At 48.2% G+C, this 21906-nt stretch overlaps 1 protein-coding gene across 1 annotated transcript in view; it reads right to left on the reverse strand.

Annotated features, from left to right (window-relative positions):
* Nucleotides 1-1739: 1739 nt before the first annotated feature.
* LOC134927083 (cytochrome P450 2F2-like) overlaps nt 1740-21906 on the reverse strand; it is a 593292-nt gene continuing 573125 nt past the window's right edge. Inside the window, exons 9-10 of the mRNA XM_063921081.1 lie at nt 6964-7105; nt 1740-2086 (exon numbers count right to left, since the gene is read on the reverse strand). Coding sequence (XP_063777151.1) covers nt 1893-2086; nt 6964-7105 — 336 coding nt within the window. The 3' untranslated portion in view covers nt 1740-1892. The remainder of the gene's footprint in view (nt 2087-6963; nt 7106-21906) is intronic.

The raw sequence follows: 21906 nt of genomic DNA on the forward strand, positions 1-21906 counted from the left end.
GACAGACACAGCAAACCTTCTTGCCACAGCTCGCATTGATGTGCCATCCAGGCTGAGCTGCACTACCCGAGCCACTTGTGTGGGTTGTAGACTCCGTCTCATGCTACCACTAGAGTGAAATCACTGCCAGCTTTCAAAAGTGACCAAAACATCAGCCAGAAAGCATAGGAGCTGGGAAGTGGTCTGTGGTCACCACCTGCAGAACAACTCCTTTATTGGGGGTGTCTTGCTAATTGCCTATAATTCCCACCTGTTGTCTATTGCATTTGCACAAAAGCATGTGAAATTGGTTGTCAATCAGTGTTGCTTCCTAAGTGGACAGTTTGATTTCACAGAAGTGTGATTGACTTGGAGTTACATTGTGTTGTTTAAGTGTTCCCTTTATTTTTTTGAGCAGTGTATATATATATATATATATATATATATAATTTTCAAACACCAACTCCTCAGCAGCTGAACAAGGTGTCACATTTATACAAAAACTTATACTTACATAGAACATGAGCGCAGCCAAAGTTGATTCCACTCAAAGGTATAGAAAGGCCAAATGAACATAATTCCTGTAAGAGGCTGATAGTGATGTGTGTTTGCTATTGGTGTATGTTACTGGATTCTGTACTGGGGCACCGGTATATAGTCTTCAGACTCCTTGTTATTATCACACGCCAGGTTCTCATTACAGGACCAATGTTTAGTCTGCTCAGGATTCCCTCTATCAGAATGTGCACCATGTGAACCTTTCAGCCACAAACAACTAGCGGTTTATTTACTAAAGTGCAGGTTTATTGAAGTGGAGATGTTGTCCACAGCAACCAATCAGATTCTAGCTATTATCTTCTAGAAGGTGCTGGAGAAATGATAGGTAGAATCTGATTGGTTACTATGGGCAATATCTCCACTTCTATAAACCTGTACCTTGGTAAATATACCCCCTAGTAAGGACACTGTAACCCGTCTTTGTCACTCATATACTGGTGACCTGCAATGCAGACATCTAATGCAAATCTAACACATTCAGTGAAACCAGCAATGATGAAGATCATCCTCAATACTCTAACTGCAGCAAGGACATCACCATCATCATCATCATCATCATCAGCAATAACATCCATCATCATCAGTAGCAGCAATAACATCCACCATAATCATCAGCAGAAGCAATAACATCCATCATTATCAGCAACAATGATACCATCATCATTAACACCATCAGCAGCATCATCAATGACACACATCATTATCAGCAATTTCAGCAGCAATGATACCATCACCACCAGCGGCAGCAGCAATACCATTCATCACCATCATCATCATCAGCAACATCATCAGAAGCAATGACACCATTATCGTCATCATCATTATCATCATCATCAACACCATCAGCAATGACACCATCATCATCACCATTATCATCAGAAGCAATTACACCATCATCAGCAACATCAGCAGCAATGATACAATCAGCAGTAGCAGCAATGCCATCCATCACCATCTTCATCATCAGCAGCAATTACACCATCATCACCATCAGCAGCAATCACACCATCATCAGTAGCAATGACATCATCATCGTCATCATCAGTAGCAATGACACCATCATCATCATCATCATCATCATCATCGTCATCAGTAGCAATGACACCATCATCATCATCAGTAGCAATGATACCATCAACAGCAGCAACATAAAATAGAATTAGGAAATAAAACAGAAAAGAATATCAGATGGAATGCTGTCAAAATGTATCTAGATTTTTAAATGGTGAACATTACATTCCAATAAGTATTTCTCATAAAGACCCAGTATTACAGAAAGCTCCTTCTTGGGCAATGAAGTGACATTACATGCCTTGTGTCCATACAGTGGTCACTTTTTGTCTAGATGAAAGTCCTTAGGCTGACACGGAGCGGGGAATAGCGCAGACCTGAGTTATAAGAACGGTTGTATCCCTGTCTAGTGTCAGGCTTTTCAAGTCCTGGCGCTCAGTCCCAGGGGGCGGGGTGAAGGTGAATTTCTGGAGCAGAACAGCAAATAATGTGAATAGTGTCATGCGAGCATGGGCCTCTCCAGCACAGATACGTGGCCCTAGCAGAGAGAGAATAAAGGTGGGAGGGAGAGAATTAGTTGTGTTATAGAAGCATAAAATATTTCATTTATCATAGGACACACAGAGCTCCTGTCTGCCCCAATTCTCCTCACAGGACACACAGAGCTCCTGTCTGCCCCAATTCTCCTCACAGGACACACAGAGCTCCCATCTCCCCCAATTTTCCTCACAGGACACACAGAACTCCCATCTCCCCCAATTCTCCTCACAGGACACACAGAGCTCCCATCTCTCCCAATTCTCCTCACAGGACACACAGAGCTCCCATCTCCACCAATTCTCCTCACAGGACACACATAGCTCTCATCTCCCCCAATTCTCCTCACAGGACACACAGAGCTCCCATCTCCCCAATTCTCACAGGACACACAGAGCTCCCATCTCCCCCAATTCTCACAGGACACACACAGCTCCCATCTCTCCCAATTCTCCTCACAGGACACACAGAGCTCCCATCTCCCCCAATTCTCCTCACAGGACACACAGAGCTCCCATCTCCCCCAATTCTCCTCACAGGACACACAGAGCTCCCATCTCCCCCAATTCTCCTCACAGGACACACAGAGCTCCCATCTCCCCCAATTCTCCTCACAGGACACACAGAGCTCCCATCTCCACCAATTCTCCTCACAGGACACACAGAGCTCCCATCTCCCCCAATTCTCCTCACAGGACACACAGAGCTCCAATCTCTCCCAATTCTCCTCACAGGACACACAGAGCTCCCATCTCCCCCAATTCTCCTCACAGGACACACAGAGCTCCCATCTCCACCAATTCTCCTCACAGGACACACAGAGCTCCCGTCTCTCCCAATTCATCTCACAGGACACACAAAGCTCCAATCTCCCCCAATTCTCCTCACAGGACACACAGAGCACCCATCTCCCCCAATTCTCCTCACAGGACACACAGAGCTCCCATCTCCCCCAATTCTCCTCACAGGACACACAGAGCTCCCATCTCCCCCAATTCTCACAGGACACACAGAGCTCCCGTCTCCCCTAATTCTCCTCACAGGACACACAGATCTCCCATCTCCCCCAATTCTCCTCACAGGACACACAGAGCTTCCATCTCCCCCAATTCTCCTCACAGGACACACAGAGCTCCCATCTCCCCCAATTCTCCTCACAGGACACACAGAGCTCCCATCTCCCCCAATTCTCCTCACAGGACACACAGAGCTCCCATCTCCCCCAATTCTCCTCACAGGACACACAGAGCTCCCATCTCCACCAATTCTCCTCACAGGACACACAGAGCTCCCATCTCCCCCAATTCTCCTCACAGGACACACAGAGCTCCCATCTCCCCCAATTCTCCTCACAGGACACACAGAGCTCCCATCTCCCCCAATTCTCACAGGACACACAGAGCTCCCATCTCCCCCAATTCTCCTCACAGGACACACAGAGCTCCTGTCTCCCCCAATTCTCCTCACAGGACACACAGATCTCCCATCTCCCCCAATTCTCCTCACAGGACACACAAAGCTCCCATCTCCCCCAATTCTCCTCACAGGATACACAGAGCTCCGGTATCTCTCTATTCTCCTCCCAGGATGCACAGAGCTCCTACCTCTAATTTTCCTCCTAGGACACACAGAGCTCCCATCTCCCCCAATTCTCCTCACAGGACACACAGAGCTCCCATCTCCCCCAATTCTCCTCACAGGACACACAGAGCTCCCATCTCCGCTAATTCTCCTCACAGGACACACAGAGCTCCCAACTCCCCCAATTCTCCTCACAGGACACACAGATCTCCCGTCTCCCCCATTCTCCTCAAAGGACATACAGAGCTCCCATCTCCCCCAATTCTCCTCACAGGACACACAGAGCTCCCGTCTCCCCAAATTCTCCTCACAGGACACACAGAGCTCCCATCTCCCCCAATTCTCCTCACAGGACACACAGAGCTCCCGTCTCCCCCAATTCTCCTCACAGGACACACAGAGCTCCCGTCTCCCCCAATTCTCCTCACAGGACACACAGAGCTCCTGTCTCCCCCAATTCTCCTCACAGGACACACAGATCTCCCATCTCCCCCAATTCTCCTCACAGGACACACAGAGCTCCCATCTCCCCCAATTCTCCTCACAGGATACACAGAGCTCCGGTATCTCTCAATTCTCCTCCCAGGATGCACAGAGCTCCTACCTCTAATTTTCCTCCTAGGACACACAGAGCTCCCATCTCCTCCAATTCTCCTCACAGGATACACAGAGCTCCCATCTCCCCCAATTCTCCTCACAGGACACACAGAGCTCCCATCTCCCCCAATTCTCCTCACAGGACACACAGAGCTCCCATCTCCCCCAATTCTCCTCACAGGACACACAGAGCTCTCATCTCCCCCAATACTCCTCACAGGACACACAGAACTCCCTTCTCCCCAAATTCTCAAAGGACACACAGAGCTCGCATCTCCCCCCAATTCTCCTCACAGGACACACAGAGCCCCTGTCTCCCCCAAATTCTCCTCACAGGTCACGCAGAGCTCCTGCCTCACCAATTCTCCTCACAGGGCACACAGTGCTCCCATCTCACCCAATTCTCCTCATAGGACACACAGAGGTCCTGTCTCCCCCAATTCTCCTCACAGGACAAATAGAGCTCCCATATCCCCCCAATTCTCCTCACAGGACACACAGAGCTCCCATCTCCCTAAATTCTCCTCACAGGACACACAAAGCTCCCATCTCCACCAATTCTCCTCACATGATACACAAAGCTCCCATCTAAACTGTTTTTTATACAGTTGTACTAATATTTCCTGACTCCATACGTCAGGACATCACATCCCACCAGACCAGCAACCAGCCAGCACCCATCCTTTGCCACCCCTCCCCTTCCCTCTTACCAACTCTGACATCTTTCTCCCATGTATCTGGCGAGGAAGTCATGGCCCTCATACATTCCTCCCCCCCCCCCCAACAACCTCCCCACTCGACCCTATCCCCTTCCACCTCCTCCGCTACCTCTCTCCTTCTGCCTGTTCCCATCTTGCCCACCTTCTCAATCTCTCCTTCTCATCAGGCACTGTCCCCTCTGCCTTCAAGCATGCTCTTGTCTCCCCTATTCTTAAAAAACCTACCCTTGATCCTAACACTCTCTCCAACTATCGACACATCTCTCTCCTCCCCTTTGCCTCCAAACTTCTTGAGCTTATTGTCTATAATCGCCTCACTGCCTTTCTTTCCTATCACTCACTGCTTGACCCATTCCAGTCTGGTTTCCACTCTCTCCACTCCACTGAAACTGCCCTCACAAAAGTCTGCAATGACCTCCATGCAGCCAAATCTAAGGGCCACTACTCTCTGTTTATTCTTCTTGACCTCTCTGCTGCTTTTGACACTGTGGACCACCCTCTCCTTCTGCAAATCCTTCACTCTCTTGGTCTACGCGATACTGCCCTCTCCTGGCTGTCCTCCTACCTCTCTGATCGTTCCTTCTCTGTCTCCTCTCATGATGCTACCTCGCCCCCACTTCCACTAACTGTTGGGTGTCCCCCAAGGTTCTGTTCTTGGTCCTCTCCTTTTCTCTCTCTATACATCCTCTTTAGGTGAACTCATTAGTTCTTTTAACTTCCAGTATCACCTCTATGCTGATGACACTCAAATCTACCTCTCCTCCCCTGATCTCTCCGCGGCTCTCCTCATTCGTACCTCTAACTGTCTTTCTGCTATCTCTTCCTGGATGTCCCAGCGCTCTCTTAAACTCAACATGTCTAAGACTGAGCTGATCATCTTCCCACCTTCCCGCACAACCTCACCTCCCACAATCTCATTATCCATTGATGGCACGACTATCTCCTCTAGCCCCAAGTACGCTGTCTTGGTGTAATATGACTCCTCCCTCTCCTTCAAACCACACATTCAGAACCTCTCACAAACCTGCCATTTTCATCTCAAAAACATTTCCAGGATCAGACCTTTTCTCACCAAGGATGCCACTAAAATCATTATTCACTCACTGATTATTTCCAGACTGGACTACTGTAATCTCCTCCTAACAGGCCTCCCTGACAATTATCTCTCTCCACTATAATCTATCCTCAATGCTGCTGCCCAGCTCATTTTCCTCACCAAACGCACTACATCCACCTCCCCTCTCCTACAAGACCTTCACTGGCTCCCCTTCCCTTTCAGAATCCAATTCAAACTTCTCACACTCACTTACAAAGCCCTCACCCACTCCTCTCCCATTTACATCTCTGACCTTATCTCCCCTTACACTCCCACCCATCCTCTTCGCTCTGCTAATGCACGCCGACTCTCCTGTCTTCTGATTACTTCCTCCCACTCCTATCTCCAAGATTTTTCACGTGCTGCTCCCTTCCTCTGGAATTCTTTACCTCTCCCCCTCAGACTCTCCACCTCTCTACAAAACTTCAAACGGGCTCTTAAGACCCATTTCTTTACCAAACCCAGCCAAATCTCATCCTAACCCTCTGTTCCACGCTCTCTATGTACCCCATCTGTGTCACCCCTGTCTGTCTACCCCTCCCCTTAGAATGTAAGCTCTCACGAGCAGGGCCCTCTTCCCTCATGTGCTTATCCTTTTCTTACTTTAATAATCCTCAACTGCCCAAATCACACAGTTTTTTGGCCACCTGGAACTTATCTCTGTCATTTACTGGTGTAGTTATGCTTAGTTACCCTGTACTTGTCCTATATTGTTTTCAACTGTAAGTCACTGTTTTCCTGTTTTGATTATGTGCATATGTACTCTGTAATTGGGCGCTGCGGAACCCTTGTGGCGCCATATAAATAAAGGATGATAATAATAATAATAATAATAATAATAATAATAATGTATAATGGCACTAGAATATGTTACATTAGTCTCACCTGCTGAAAACGGCATAAACGCTGGTCTTGTTCGGAACTGCCCCTTTTCATCGAGAAAGTGCCCCGGGTTGAACTCATTGGGGGTCTCCCACTGGGTGGAGTCATAATGCACTGATGTAAGGAATGGGGACACTGTTGTTCCCTACATAGAAGATGAGAAATCCAGTTACATGATGTAATGTTGAGATTGTAAGCTTGCAAGCAGGGCCCTCCTCCCTTTATGACTGTTTGTTTTTACCCAGTTTTGTCTTCTAATTGTGTCCAGTTGTAAAGCGCATCGGAATTTGCTGCTCTTTATAAGAAACTGTTAATAAACTTTTAATAAAAATGCACTAAGGAAAAATTTTGTTTCATAGTAAATCATTGGGGTAAGTTAGGTAAAAGTGTTTATTGCAATTATACTATTTTAAATATCACTCATTACACCTAGGTGCATATTCATCTTGAAAAATTGTGAAATGAGAATTTTTGGTTTTCAGTTCTCACCCTCTCATTTCACAATTTTTTCTAAATTTATCATGCCTCCCATATAAAAATATCATTTCCGAAAAACTGTTATTTTTGTTAAGCAGTTTTTTAGGAAAAGTGATATTTTACACCCTGCAGCTGAGGTGTCCTAGGACTTCCTCACACTGCGCATGCGCCTCCCATACCCCCGGGAGCTTATTTTTTTACTACACTGCACACCCCCATACACCTATGTTGCCAACAACCCTTCTCCACACTGCCGATACTGCCGCCACCCTCTTACCAGTAATGTGGGCGGTGAGCTCAGCACAGCCGCGACCCCCCCACCTCTACTGCCGGGACTGTCAGTGTGCAGGGATGAGCGCTCAGCTGCGACTCTCCTGCTCCAAACCGGACAAATAACTTTTAGAGATAATTAATATGCCCCATAGTCTGTTATGTAACAGCAGCAGATGAATATATCACATTGGGATCAGTCTCTTACACCAGAACCAACTGCTTGCCCTATAACAGTCATGTTTCCGGTAATGCCTGAAATTGTCACCGGTACTCAGGTGCCGTCAGACCTACTATGTGACTAGAGATGGCTCATCTGCGCTTAATATTACCAAAGTCAGGGGCAAACACAGGATTTGTGAAGGGTGTTTCCAGATATGGAACACGGACAATCAGCGTAAACCTTGTGCTATCAATCAATGTTTCAGTTTTATCAAACTGTTTTTAAGATATATCTTGGACTGTTACGATAAATCTCGGAAGATTTAGTTGACGAAGTTCTGGAACACTGCCGGTGCATTACTGTGACCGAATGGCATTAACAAATAGTCATAATGCCCATCGCGAGTGCTAAATGCGATCTTCCATTAGTCGCCGGCACATATACAAATGAAATTATATGCCCCTCTTAGATCTGGTTTTGAAAAAATTGTCACTCAGTGATTTAGGGTAGCAGATAGCGATTCTTGGCTGTAATGTCATTTAACCCCCTGTAATCGATACAGGGGCGGAGTCTTCCATCTTTCTTTTTGACAAAGAAGAAACCTGCTCCTGCAGGCGAAGAAGACAGATGTATGAAGCCTTTCTCAAGGTTTTCCTTGATATACTCGGACATAGCAGCTGTTTCGGGAATAGACAAAGGATAAGTTCTTCCTCTGGGTGGAGATTTGCCAGATATAAGGTCAATGGGGCAGTCCCATTCTCTATGCAATGGTAATTTGTCTGCTCCTCCCTTACTAAAGACATCAGCAAATGGGTGGAATTGCTCAGGGAGATCATCAGGAATAGGAACCTCCGCCTGACGAGCTGGAATGACCTTGCGAAGACACTTGTCATGACACTTAGAACACCAGGAAAGAATTTGCATGGAAGTCCAGTCCAATTTAGGATTATGCTGCTGGAGCCAAGGAAGGCCGGGAACAAGAGGATGAGTTGCTCTGGAGATAACTAAGAATGAGAGAGCCTCGGAATGTAACACCCCCACCTGGAGGGTTAAATAGTAAGTCTCTTGGAGAATAGTCCCATGAGACACCGGCAGCCAATCAGGGAAGCAGCAGCAGCCGCGGCCCCTGATTGGCTGCCGGACTGCCAGTTCTGACTGGATGGTGGCCGGCGCTACGTTTGAAATGCTGCCAGCGCGGTCAGTAGTAGTACGTGTGTCCTTAGCTGGTGCCCGCAAGTAGTAAGTACTATCACTACATACACCCACACTCTCTGCTCCTGACATCCTCCCTCTGCTCGCTACACCCACTCTCCCGCTGCTCCATACTCGCACTCTCCCGCTGCTCCATACTCCCGCTGCTCCATACTCCAACTCTCCTGCTGCTCCCTACTCTCACTCTCCCGCTGCTCCCTACACCCACCCTCCCGTCCAGTTCCTTATATGCTCCCTACACCCACCCTCCTTTGCTCCCTACATCCACCCTGCCTTGCTGCCCTCCACAAATACTTTCCCTGCTCCTTACACTGCTCCCTACACTGATCCCTACTGCAATCCCGGGATCCCGGGAATCCCGGGATTGAGCATTTTTCAATCCCGAATCCCGGGATTGAAAAAATGCCCCGGGATTGGCCTCCCTAATAACAACTGAGCCTCACTGAACAGATGGCTCAGAACAATAACCCTTTAGTTAGGCAATAACTATGGCCCTCATTCCGAGTTGTTCGCTCGGTATTTTTCATCGCATCGCAGTGAAAATCCGCTTAGTACGCATGCGCAATGTTCGCACTGCGACTGCGCCAAGTAACTTTACTATGAAGAAAGTATTTTTACTCACGGCTTTTTCTTCGCTCCGGCGATCGTAATGTGATTGACAGGAAATGGGTGTTACTGGGCGGATACACGGCGTTTCAGGGGCGTGTGGCTGAAAACGCTACCGTTTCCGGAAAAAACGCAGGAGTGGCCGGGGAAACGGTGGGAGTGCCTGGGCGAACGCTGGGTGTGTTTGTGACGTCAACCAGGAACGACAAGCACTGAAATGATCGCACAGGCAGAGTAAGTCTGGAGCTACTCTGAAACTGCTAACTCGTTTGTAATCGCAATATTGCGCGTACGTCGGTCGCAATTTTAAGAAGCTAAGATTCACTCCCAGTAGGCGGCGGCTTAGCGTGTGTAACTCTGCTACATTCGCCTTGCGAGCGAACAACTCGGAATGAGGGCCTATATACAAGTATTGCAGACAATCCGCACTTGGGATGGGCGCCCAGCATCCACTACGGACTACGAGAAATAGAATTACCGGTGAGTAAATTCTTATTTTCTCTGACGTCCTAGTGGATACTGGGAACTCCGTAAGGACCATGGGGATTATACCAAAGCTCCCAAACGGGCGGGAGAGTGCGGATGACTCTGCAGCACCGAATGAGCAAACTCAAGGTCCTCCCCAGCCAGGGTATCAAACTTGTAGAATTGTGCAAACGTGTTTGATCCCGACCAGGTAGCAGCTCGGCAAAGTTGTAAAGCCAAGACCCCTTGGGCGGCCGCCCAAGAAGAGCCCACCTTCCTTGTGGAATGGGCCTTCACTGATTTAGGATGCGGCAGTCCAGCCGCAGAATGTGCAAGTTGAATCGTGGAGCAGATCCAGCGAGCAATAGTCTGCTTAGAAGCAGGAGCACCCAGCTTGTTGGGTGCATGCAGGATAAACAGCGAGTCAGTCTTTCTGACTCTAGCCGTCCTGGAAACATAGATTTTCAGGGCCCGGACTACGTCCAGCAACTTGGAGGCCCCCAAGTCCCGAGGAGCCGCAGGCACCACAATAGGTTGGTTCAAATGAAACGCTGATACCACCTTAGGGAGGAATTGGGGACGCGTCCTCAATTCTGCTCTGTCCATATGGAAGATCAGATAGGGGCTTTTACAGGACAAAGCCGCCAATTCTGACACCCGCCTAGCCGAAGCCAAGGCCAAAAGCATGACCACTTTCCAGTTCCACGTGAGATATTTTAATTCCACGGCCTGAAGTGGCTCAAATTAATGTGATTTTAGGAAATCCAACACAACGTTGAGATCCCAAGGTGCCACCGGGGGCACAAAAGGGGGCTGAATGTGCAGCACTCCCTTAACAAACGTCTGAACTTCAGGCAGTGAAGCCAGTTCTTTTTTAAAGAAAATAGACAGGGCCGAAATCTGGACTATAATGGAACCCAATTTTAGGCCCATAGTCACTCCTGACTGTAGGAAGTGCAGAAAACGACCCAGCTGAAATTCTTCTGTGGGGGCCTTCATAGCCTCACACCAAGCAACATATTTTCGCCATATGCGGTGATAATGCTTTGCTGTCACATCTTTCCTAGCTTTTATCAGCATAGGAATGACTTCAACCGGAATGCCCTTTTCCATCAGGATTCGGCGTGCAACCGACATGCCGTCAAACGCAGCCGCGGTAAGTCTTGGAACAGACAGGGCCCCTGCTGTAGCAGGTCCTGTCTGAGAGGCAGAGGCCAAGGGTCCTCTGAGATCATTTCTTGCAGTTCCGGGTACCAAGTCCTTCTTGGCCAATCCGGAACGATGAGTATAGTTCTTACTCCTCTCTTTCTTATTATCCTCAGCACCTTTGGTATGAGAGGAAGAGGAGGGAACACATAAACTGACTGGTACACCCACGGTGTCACTAGAGCGTCCACAGCTATCGCCTGAGGGTCCCTTGACCTGGCGCATAATCTTTTTAGCTTTTTGTTTAGGCGGGACGCCATCATGTCCACCTGTGGCCTTTCCCAACGGTTTACAATCAGTTGGAAGACTTCTGGATGAAGTCCCAACTCTCCCGGGTGGAGGTCGTGCCTGCTGAGGAAGTCTGCTTCCCAGTTGTCCACTCCCGGAATGAACACTGCTGACAGTGCTATCACGTGATTTTCCGCCCATCGGAGAATCCTTGTGGCTTCTGCCATCGCCATCCTGCTTCTTGTGCCGCCCTGTCGGTTTACATGGGCGACCGCCGTGATGTTGTCTGACTGAATCGGCACCGGCTGGTTTTGAAGCAGGGGTCTTGCCTGACTTAGGGCATTGTGAATGTCCCTTAGTTCCAGAATATTTATGTGTAGGGAAGCCTCCTGACTCGACCATTGTCCTTGGAAGTTTCTTCCCTGAGTGACTGCCCCCCAACCTCGGAGGCTTGCATCCGTGGTCACCAGGACCCAGTCCTGTATGCCGAATCTGCGGCCCTCTAGAAGATGAGCACTCTGAAGCCACCACAGCAGAGATACCCTGGCCCTCGGGGACAGGGTGATCAGCCGATGCATCTGAAGATGCGATCCGGACCACTTGTCTAACAGATCCCACTGAAAGATCCTTGCATGGAACCTGCCAAATGGAATTGCCTCGTAAGAAGCTACCATCTTTCCCAGGACTCGCGTGCAGAGATGCACCGACACCTGTTTTGGTTTCAGGAGGTCTCTGACCAGAGATGACAACTCCTTGGCCTTCTCCTCCGGGAGAAACACCTTCTTCTGTTCTGTGTCCAGAATCATACCCAGGAACAGCAGACGCGTCGTAGGAACCAGCTGCGACTTTGGAATATTCAGAATCCAGCTGTGCTGTTGTAGCACTTCCTGAGATAGTGCTACTCCGACCAACAACTGCTCCCTGGACCTCGCCTTTATAAGGAGATCGTCCAAGTATGGGATAATTATAACTCCCTTCTTTCGAAGGAGTATCGTCATTTCGGCCATTACTTTGGTAAATACCCTCGGTGCCGTGGACAGACCAAACGGCAACGTCTGGAATTGGTAATGGCAGTCTTGTACCACAAAACGGAGGTACACCTGGTGAGGTGGGTAAATGGGGACATGCAGGTAAGCATCCTTGATGTCCTGTGATACCATGTAATCCCCTTCTTCCAGGCTTGCAATAACCGCCCTGAGCGATTCCATTTTGAACTTGAACCTCCTTATATAAGTGTTCAAGGATTTCAAATTTAGAATGGGTCTCACCGAACCGTCTGGTTTCGGTACCACAAACATTGTGGAATAGTAACTCCGTCCCTGTTGAAGGAGGGGAACTTTCATTATCACCTGCTGGAGGTACAACTTGTGAATTGCCGCCAGCACTACCTCCCTGTCCGGGGGAGTGGCTGGCAAGGCTGATTTGAGGTAACGGCGAGGGGGAGATGTCTCGAATTCCAGCTTGTATCCCTGAGATACCACTTGTAGAACCCAGGGATCCACCTGTGAGCGAACCCACCAGTCGCTGAAGTTCCGGAGACGGGCCCCCACCGCACCTGGCTCCACCAGTGGAGCCCCAGCGTCATGCAGTGGATTTAGTGGAAGCAGGGAAGGATTTTTGTTCTTGGGAACTGGCTGTATGGTGCAGCTTTTTCCCTCTACCCCTGCCTCTGGGCAGAAAGGACGCGCCTTTAACCCGCTTGCCTTTCTGGGGCCGAAAGGACTGTACCTGATAATATGGTGCTTTCTTAGGCTGTGAGGGAACCTGAGGTAAAAAATAAAAATGTCGACTTCCCAGCTGTTGCTGTGGAAACGAGGTCCGAGAGACCATCCCCAAACAATTCCTCACCCTTGTAAGGCAAAACCTCCATGTGCCTTTTAGAATCCGCATCACCTGTCCACTGCCGAGTCCATAATACTCTCCTGGCAGAGATGGACATTGCATTTATTCTAGATGCCAGCCGGCAAATATCCCTCTGTGCATCTCTCATAGATAAGACTACGTCTTTAATATGCTCTATGGTTAGCAATATAGTGTCCCTGTCAAGGGAATCAATGTTATCAGACAGGGAATCAGACCACGCTGCTGCAGCACTGCACATCCATGCTGAAGCAATAGCAGGTCTCAGTATAGTACCTGAGTGTGTATATACAGACTTCAGGATAGCCTCCTGCTTTCTATCCGCAGGCTCCTTTAAGGCGGCCGTATCCTGAGACGGCAGCGCCACCTTTTTTGACAATCGTGTGAGCGCTTTATCCACCTTCGGGGATGTCTCCCAGCGTAACCTGTCCTCTGGCGGGAAAGGGTACGCCATCAGTAACTTTTTAGAAATCACTAGTTTCTTATCGGGGGAAGCCCACGCTTCTTCACACACTTCATTCAACTCATCTGATGGGGGAAAAACCACTGGTTGCTTTTTCTCCCCAAACATAATACCCTTTTTAGTGGTACCTGGGTTAATGTCAGAAATGTGCAACACATTTTTTATTGCCGTAATCATGCAACGGATGCCCCTTGTGGATTGTGTATATGTCTCATCCTCGTCGACACTGGAGTCAGACTCCGTGTCGACATCTGTGTCTGCCATCTGAGGTAGCGGGCGCTTTTGAGCCCCTGATGGCCTTTGAGACGCCTGGGCAGGCACTGGCTGAGAAGCCGGCTGTCCCACAGCTGTTATGTCATCGAACCTTTTATGTAAGGAGTTGACACTGTCGGTTAATACCTTCCACATATCCATCCACTCTGGTGTCGACCCCGCAGGGGGTGACATCACATTTATCGGCACCTGCTCCGCCTCCACATAAGCCTCCTCATCAAACATGTCGACACAGCCATACCGACACACCGCACGCACACACACACACACACACAGGGAATGCTCTGACTGAGGAAAGGACCCCACAAAGTCCTTTTGGGAGACAGAGAGAGAGTATGCCAGCACACACCAGAGCGCTATATAAACAGGGATTTACACTAATACAGAAAGTGATTTTCCCTATAGCAGCTATACAATACAGTTTTGCGCCTAAATTTAGTGCCCCCCCTCTCTTTTTTACCCTTTGAGCCTGGAAACTGCAGGGGAGAGCCTGGGGAGCTGTCTTACAGCGGAGCTGTGAAGAGGAAATGGCGCCAGTGTGCTGAGGGAGATAGCCCCGCCCCTTTTTCGGCGGGCTTCTCCCGCTCTTTTATTAATATTATGGCAGGGGATTTTTACACATATATAGTTTATTAGACTATATTATGTGTTGTTTTGCCAATTTAAGGTACTCTAATTGAAGCCCAGGGCGCCCCCCCCCAGCGCCCTGCACTCATCAGTGACCGGAGTATGTGGTGTGCATAGGGAGCAATGGCGCACAGCTGCAGTGCTGTGCGCTACCTTAATGAAGACCGGAGTCTTCAGACGCCGATTTCCAGGACGTTCTTCTTGCTTCTGGCTCTGCAAGGGGGACGGCGGCGCGGCTCCGGGACTGGACGACCGAGGCTGGGCCTGTGTGCGATCCCTCTGGAGCTAATGGTGTACTAGAAGCCCAAGCTAGCTGCAAGCAGGTAGGTTCACTTCTCTCCCCTAAGTCTCTCGTAGCAGCGAGTCTGTTGCCAGCAGATCTCACTGAAAATAAAAAACCTAATAAATACTTTCTTTACTAGAGGCTCAGGAGAGCCCCTAGTGTGCAACCAGCTCGAGCCGGGCACAGATTCTAACTGAGGTCTGGAGGAGGGGCATAGAGGGAGGAGCCAGTGCACACCAGTAGTCCTAATTCTTTCTTAGAGTGCCCAGTCTCCTGCGGAGCCCGTCTATTCCCCATGGTCCTTACGGAGTTCCCAGCATCCACTAGGACGTCAGAGAAATAATATATCGATACATTCTCATTTTTCAGTATATGTAAAGCTGAACAGTATAGATAAGAGATAATACAAAATGATCTTAGTAGAAAATGTCATAGGTTGTAAAACATGCTGCAGTAGGTACTGGATTCGATTTTTAACATGTGGTGAATTTTAAGAAATGAAACAGTATCTGCAGTTGAAGAATATCCTAATAAAACAAGAAAAAAAATTCTGAAACAACTACATTATGATCCAGTCAAATCTAGAAAATCACATACTATAGAAAGTTTAAGAATATTAGGAAAGCAGTTTTAAGCTTAGTATGGAAGGGGAACAATAACCAATAAAATGATAATACAGAACATGCCTATACTCATGTGTAATACAGATTACAAACAATGTAGTAAACTAGGAGCTAATCGTAATAAACATATAAACAAATATTTTTGTAGAGTTCAAGGAGATATAAATCGTAATGTAAATGTGGCCAGAATGGAATCGAGCATCTGTCCTGTGTGACAATCAATCATCTAATGATAAACTAACAAAATTCGGCATCACCCCATACCGCTTCTAGGAAAGGTAAAGAAACAATTTGAGTAAAGAACGGGAGTGCCTGCAGCGATTCTTAGAGTAGCCATTCCATCTCCATGAACTAATTATAGCCCTGGATAACCAAAACAATTCTAAAACCAGACTGCCACTTGGGGAACCCCAAGAGGACCCCAGCAATAGGAAGCACATACTCAGAGCCAGAGACGGAAATTGGAGGGAAAGTTAAATCATCCGTATACAAATCAGGCAGCAGAGATTTCCCTATTCCCTCAGGCATACTGAAGGCTCCAAGCGTAGAACAGGCAGTAGGAGCCCCCAGATCCATGGGCGGAGAGGCATGTATCTGAGGATGAGATTGTACAATATTTTCCAATATAGGCAAGGCACTATTCCCATCTAGATTCTGCTGGGAGTTGGGAACGAGTGGCGTGATAGAGCTTACTCTTGATAATACTTCTTGGAGGGAAGCCCAAATAACATCCAACTTGTTATAGAGCTGAGACGTTGAACATGTTTGTTGAGACTAGTGATGTGCACCGGCATTTTTTCGGGTTTTGTGTTCTGGTTTTGGATTCGGTTCCGAGGCCGTGTTTTGGATTCGGACGCGTTTTGGCAAAACCTCCCTGAAAATTTTTTGTCGGATTCGGGTGTGTTTTGGATTTGGGTGTTTTTTTACAAAACCCCCTCAAAAACGGCTTAAATCATAGAATTTGGGGGTCATTTTGATCCCATAGTATTATTAACCTCAATAACCATAATTTCCACTAATTTCCAGTCTATTCTGAACACCTCACACCTCACAATATTATTTTTAGTCCTAAAATTTGCACCGAGGTCGCTGGATGACTAAGCTAAGCGACCCAAGTGGCCGACACAAACACCTGGCCCATCTAGGAGTGGCACTGCAGTGTCAGACAGGATGGCAGATTTAAAAAATAGTCCCCAAACAGCACATGATGCAAAGAAAAAAAGTGGTGCAATGAGGTAGCTGTGTGATGAAGCTAAGCGACCCAAGTGGCCGACACAAACACCTGGCCCATCTAGGAGTGGCACTGCAGTTTTCTAGTGAGAGGATGAGTGCTTCCATCCTCATGTGAATGTGAACCACTAGCCATGAACATAGGCCAGGGCCTCAGCCGTTCCTTGCCACTCCGTGTCGTAAATGGCATATTGGCAAGTTTACGCTTCTCATCAGACGCTTTTAATTTAGATTTTTGGGTCATTTTACTGAACTTTTGTAGTATACTTGACGACACAGAGGTAGAGCAGTGGACTACTGTACCGTACTGCTATATATATACTGGTGGTCACAGCAACATTCTGCACTGTCCCCTCCTACTATATACTGCGCACAACTAAAATGCAGCGCAGGTATGGATGCATAGTATACTTGACGACACAGAGGTAGAGCAGTGGACTACTGTACCGTACTGCTATATATATACTGGTGGTCACAGCAACATTATGCACTGTCCCCTCCTACTATATACTGCACACAACTAAAATGCAGCACAGGTATGGATGCATAGTATACTTGACGACACAGAGGTAGAGCAGTGGACTACTTTACAGTACTGCTATATATATACTGGTGGTCACAGCAACATTCTGCACTGTTCCCTCCTACTATATACTGCGCACAACTAAAATGCAGCACAGGTATGGATGCATAGTATACTTGACGACACAGAGGTAGAGCAGTGGACTACTGTACCGTACTGCTATATATATATACTGGTGGTCACAGCAACATTCTGCACTGTCCTCCTACTATATACTGCGCACAACTAAAATGCAGCACAGGTATGGATGCATAGTATACTTGACGACACAGAGGTAGAGCAGTGGACTACTGTACCGTACTGCTATATATATACTGGTGGTCACAGCAAAATTCTGCACTGTCCCCTCCTACTATATACTGCGCACAACTAAAATGCAGCACAGGTATGGATGCATAGTATACTTGACGACACAGAGGTAGAGCAGTGGACTACTGTACCGTACTGCTATATATATATACTGGTGGTCACAGCAACATTCTGCATCTGCACTATCCTCCTACTATATATACTACAATGCAGCACAGATATGGAGCGTTTTTCAGGCAGAGAACGTAGATATTTGCAGCACACTGAGCACAGATATTTGCAGCACACTGAGCACAGATATTTGCAGCACACTGAGCACAGATATTTGCAGCACACTGAACACAGAAACTGAGAGAACGCAGCCACGTCCTCTTGCTATCATCTCCAAAGCACGAGTGAAAATGGCGGCGACGCGCGGCTCCTTATATAGAATACGAATCTCGCGAGAATCCGACAGCTTCCCGAGCAAGGCGGGAAGATCCGAGTCTGCCTCGGAACCGTGTAAAATGGGTGAAGTTCGGGGGGGTTCGGATCCCGAGGAACCGATCCCGCTCATCACTAGTTGTGACATGTCAGAAATAGGAAATGTAGCCAAGGTATCCATAGCTAAATAGGGGTACAAACAACTGAATACTGACTACAGCATCAATCAGCAATAATAGCTTTACATACCAACAATATGTGCAAGTCACTCCTAAGAACATATATATGGTTTTGCCAAGGAATGTACAGTAATGCTATTACAATATAAAAGAATGAAGTGTCTCAAAACGAATGACGGGATCCCTGCGCACAGTATAACGGCGCCGGAATCCCGACACCCGGCATACCGACAGCTATTCTCCCTCGTGAGGGTCCACGACCCCCCTGGAGGGAGAATAAAATAGTGTGGCGCGCGTAGCGCGCCACCGTGCCCGCAGCGTGGCGAGCGCAGCGTGGCGAGCGCAGCGTGGCGAGCGCAGCGTGGCGAGCGCAGCGTGGCGAGCGCAGCGAGCCCGCAAGGGGCTCCTTTGCGATCGCCCCGCTGTCGGTATGCCGGCGGTCGGGCTCCCGGCGCCGGTATGCTGGTCGCCGGGAGCCCGAGCGCCGGCATACCGTACTACACCCCTCAAAACGTATAAGCAGATTTAGCAGGTATAACAATGTAATATTATACAGATCCCAAATTGCAAAAGGGAGTATATATCAAAAAGGACAACTGTATAATATGTAAGATACCACTTAAAGAGGATGAGGGATGTGTCCAAAGCTGGCATGAGTACCAGCACCACAATACAGCAGGAGGGAGACAGTTCAGCACTATAGGAAAACAGCGGCTATATCCAATCGGGAAAACACCTCCGGGACCCATCAACAGGTGAGGCAATAAAGAAGTAGGTTAGTAACCACTAACTCCGGCACTGGAAATAACAGGGAACTCAGCCGAGAGGAACTGCTGATGGCCTGAAGCAGAATGGTCACCAGGAGATCCGTGCAGAGCGGGTAGCTAATTGCAAAACCACCAAGGTTCCCTCTGCCATATAGCGTGGAATGAATCCGGAGCTGTGCACCGTCGGTAAGCCAGACTCCAATGACCCCTCTGCAGCCGCTCCACCGTCGCCTCCCTCAGGGTTCGCACAGCTTCTTCACCCATTATAGCAAGGACGGGCAGGAGAGAAATCGCGCTGGTTACACAGAAATCAGCCGTCTGACCAGAGACAGCAGCCCGGCAGGCCACAGAGAGGTAGGATGTAGCGTGTAACAGACCTCCGCGGCTCCCCCAAAACTCTCCACCAAAGTCACCACGTGCAGCACCGGGCACCTCCCGTCTGCCTGGACCCGTAAACCAGTCGCCCCAGCTGCCAGTAAGTCACAATAAAGTTGATAAGGAGGGTGAGAGCGGGGTAGGAGAGGCAGATAGAGGGTAATACCATTCAGACCCCCGCCAAGACTCCACTTCATCCAGTGTCCGCCACCTTTACCGAACTCTGAAACGGCAGGGCAGAGTCAATATTAAGAGTAGTTTACTGCTCAGGCTCACGGAAAGCAGAAGCGGAGCCCAGTATCACGCCAGACAGCATGGCGGCCATAAATGCCTCATAAGAAAGGCTGGATTCCGAGGAGTAATAGGTGCTCCTTTCACAATAAGCAGGTTTTTCCAAATCACCATAGCCTCCAGAAGTAAGATTGGTTAAAATTGTCCAAGTTTTGAGTTATTTTGAGGCTGATGGCAATGGATTGATGCCAAAGAGAAGGAGACGGTGTAAAAAGCGGCCATTCACGATGCTCAGTCCTCGGAAGTTCGCAGCGCCGGATTCTAGTAGAGCATGAAAAGTTTCAGAACCGGTGGGAAGCTGCTGGGAAACTGAGATAATGGAATCCCTATCTCTAGAAAGCTAGAGGCTAGCTCATCTTTGAGTCTTTCAGAGAGGCCATGCCAGAAAACCACGGTCAAGGCCTCCTTGTTTCATTGAAGTTCAGATGCCAGAGTTTGAAAGTCAATTATGTACTGTCTGACTGTCATAGAGCCTTGATGGATTCTCATGATATCAATGGAAGTGGACGTTGAGCATCCAGGCTCGTCAAAGATTCCGCGAAAAGACTGCAGAAACCTTGAGTAGTCAATGAAATGGGATCCGATCTCTCCCAGAGGAGATACCCACTCAAGGGCTTTTCTGGACAGGAGAGAAACGATGAATGCCACCTTAGACTTGAAGGAGGGAACATTTTCAGGAAGAAGCGTGAAATGCACATCACAGAGATTTAGAAATCCTCTACAGAGCTTGGGAATTCCATCGAATTTCTCTGGCGTAGGGAGGCGGATAGCCTTGGAAGATACTGAAAAACCTTGATAAACTTCACGGCAGTAGATTGAGACGAGGGTGTAGCCAAAGATGCATGAAATTCGTCTTGCAGTGAGGTCCTGTAAGCCTTTTACTTTCTGTTGCTGCATTGTTTCCAGACCCTCCAGGCATGCCACTATAGCTTGCAGCACGTCGGCACTTAAACCAGCACTGCCTGCCGGATCCATTGGGTCTGCGCTTACGGTCATGGTTGTTGGTACTTGTGGAGCCGGACAAGGGCCCTCATTCCGAGTTGTTCGCTCGTTCTTTTCCTTCGCATCGGTGCGATTTTCCGCTAACTGCGCATGCACAATGTTCGCACTGCGGCTGCGCCAAGTAAATTTGCTAAGAAGTTTGTTTTTTTACTCACGGCATTACGAGGTTTTTTCTTCGTTCTGGTGATCGTAGTGTGATTGACAGGAAGTGGGTGTTTCTGGGCGGAAACTGGCCGTTTTATGGGAGTGTGTGATAAAACGCTGCCGTTTCTGGGAAAAACGCGGGAGTGGCTGGAGAAACGGGGGAGTGTCTGGGCGAACGCTGGGTGTATTTGTGACGTCAAACCAGGAACGACAAGCACTGAACTGATCGCACTGGAAGAGTAAGTCTGGAGCTACTCAGAAACTGCAAAGAAAAATCTTTTCGCAATATTGCGAATACTTCGTTCGCAATTCTGCTAAGGTAAGATTCACTCCCAGAGGGCGGCGGCTTAGCGTGTGCACTGCTGTGAAAAGCGGCTAGCGAGCGAACAACTCGGAATGAGGGCCAAGGTCTAGTAGCTAGTTGTCCAGAGGACGGAATAGTGCGGCCTTGATATATGACCTGTTCTTACAAGCATAGCAGGTTCGGCAGGTACCCTGTGGATTCTACTTGACAAGGGGACCGAGAGGCTCCGTGAGACACTAGGTAAGTATGTGAGTGTATTCATGTATTGGGGGTATACCGCACTGGAGAGTATTAGCATATATAATATAGATAGTATCTTAACCAAAATGTGATAAATGAAAAAAGAAAACCAATGTTTTCTAATAATCTTCAAATTGGTGGTGCACCCTCTTTTCTCTCCTCATTTTGAAGTATGTGAGTGTGTAAGTGTGCATGTATGTTAATTAAAGCTTTACTTTGATGGTGTGTGTGTTGTGTTATTTGGGTATTTTTTTGTTGTAGAACTACAGGTACCAGTGGGCCCATTATTTCCCCACATGCTGGTACATATGGTTCTCCAAGTACCAGCTTGCAGGGGAGGCTT

Source organism: Pseudophryne corroboree, chromosome 5 (assembly GCF_028390025.1).
Source record: "Pseudophryne corroboree isolate aPseCor3 chromosome 5, aPseCor3.hap2, whole genome shotgun sequence".
NCBI classification, from domain to species: Eukaryota; Metazoa; Chordata; class Amphibia; order Anura; family Myobatrachidae; genus Pseudophryne; species Pseudophryne corroboree.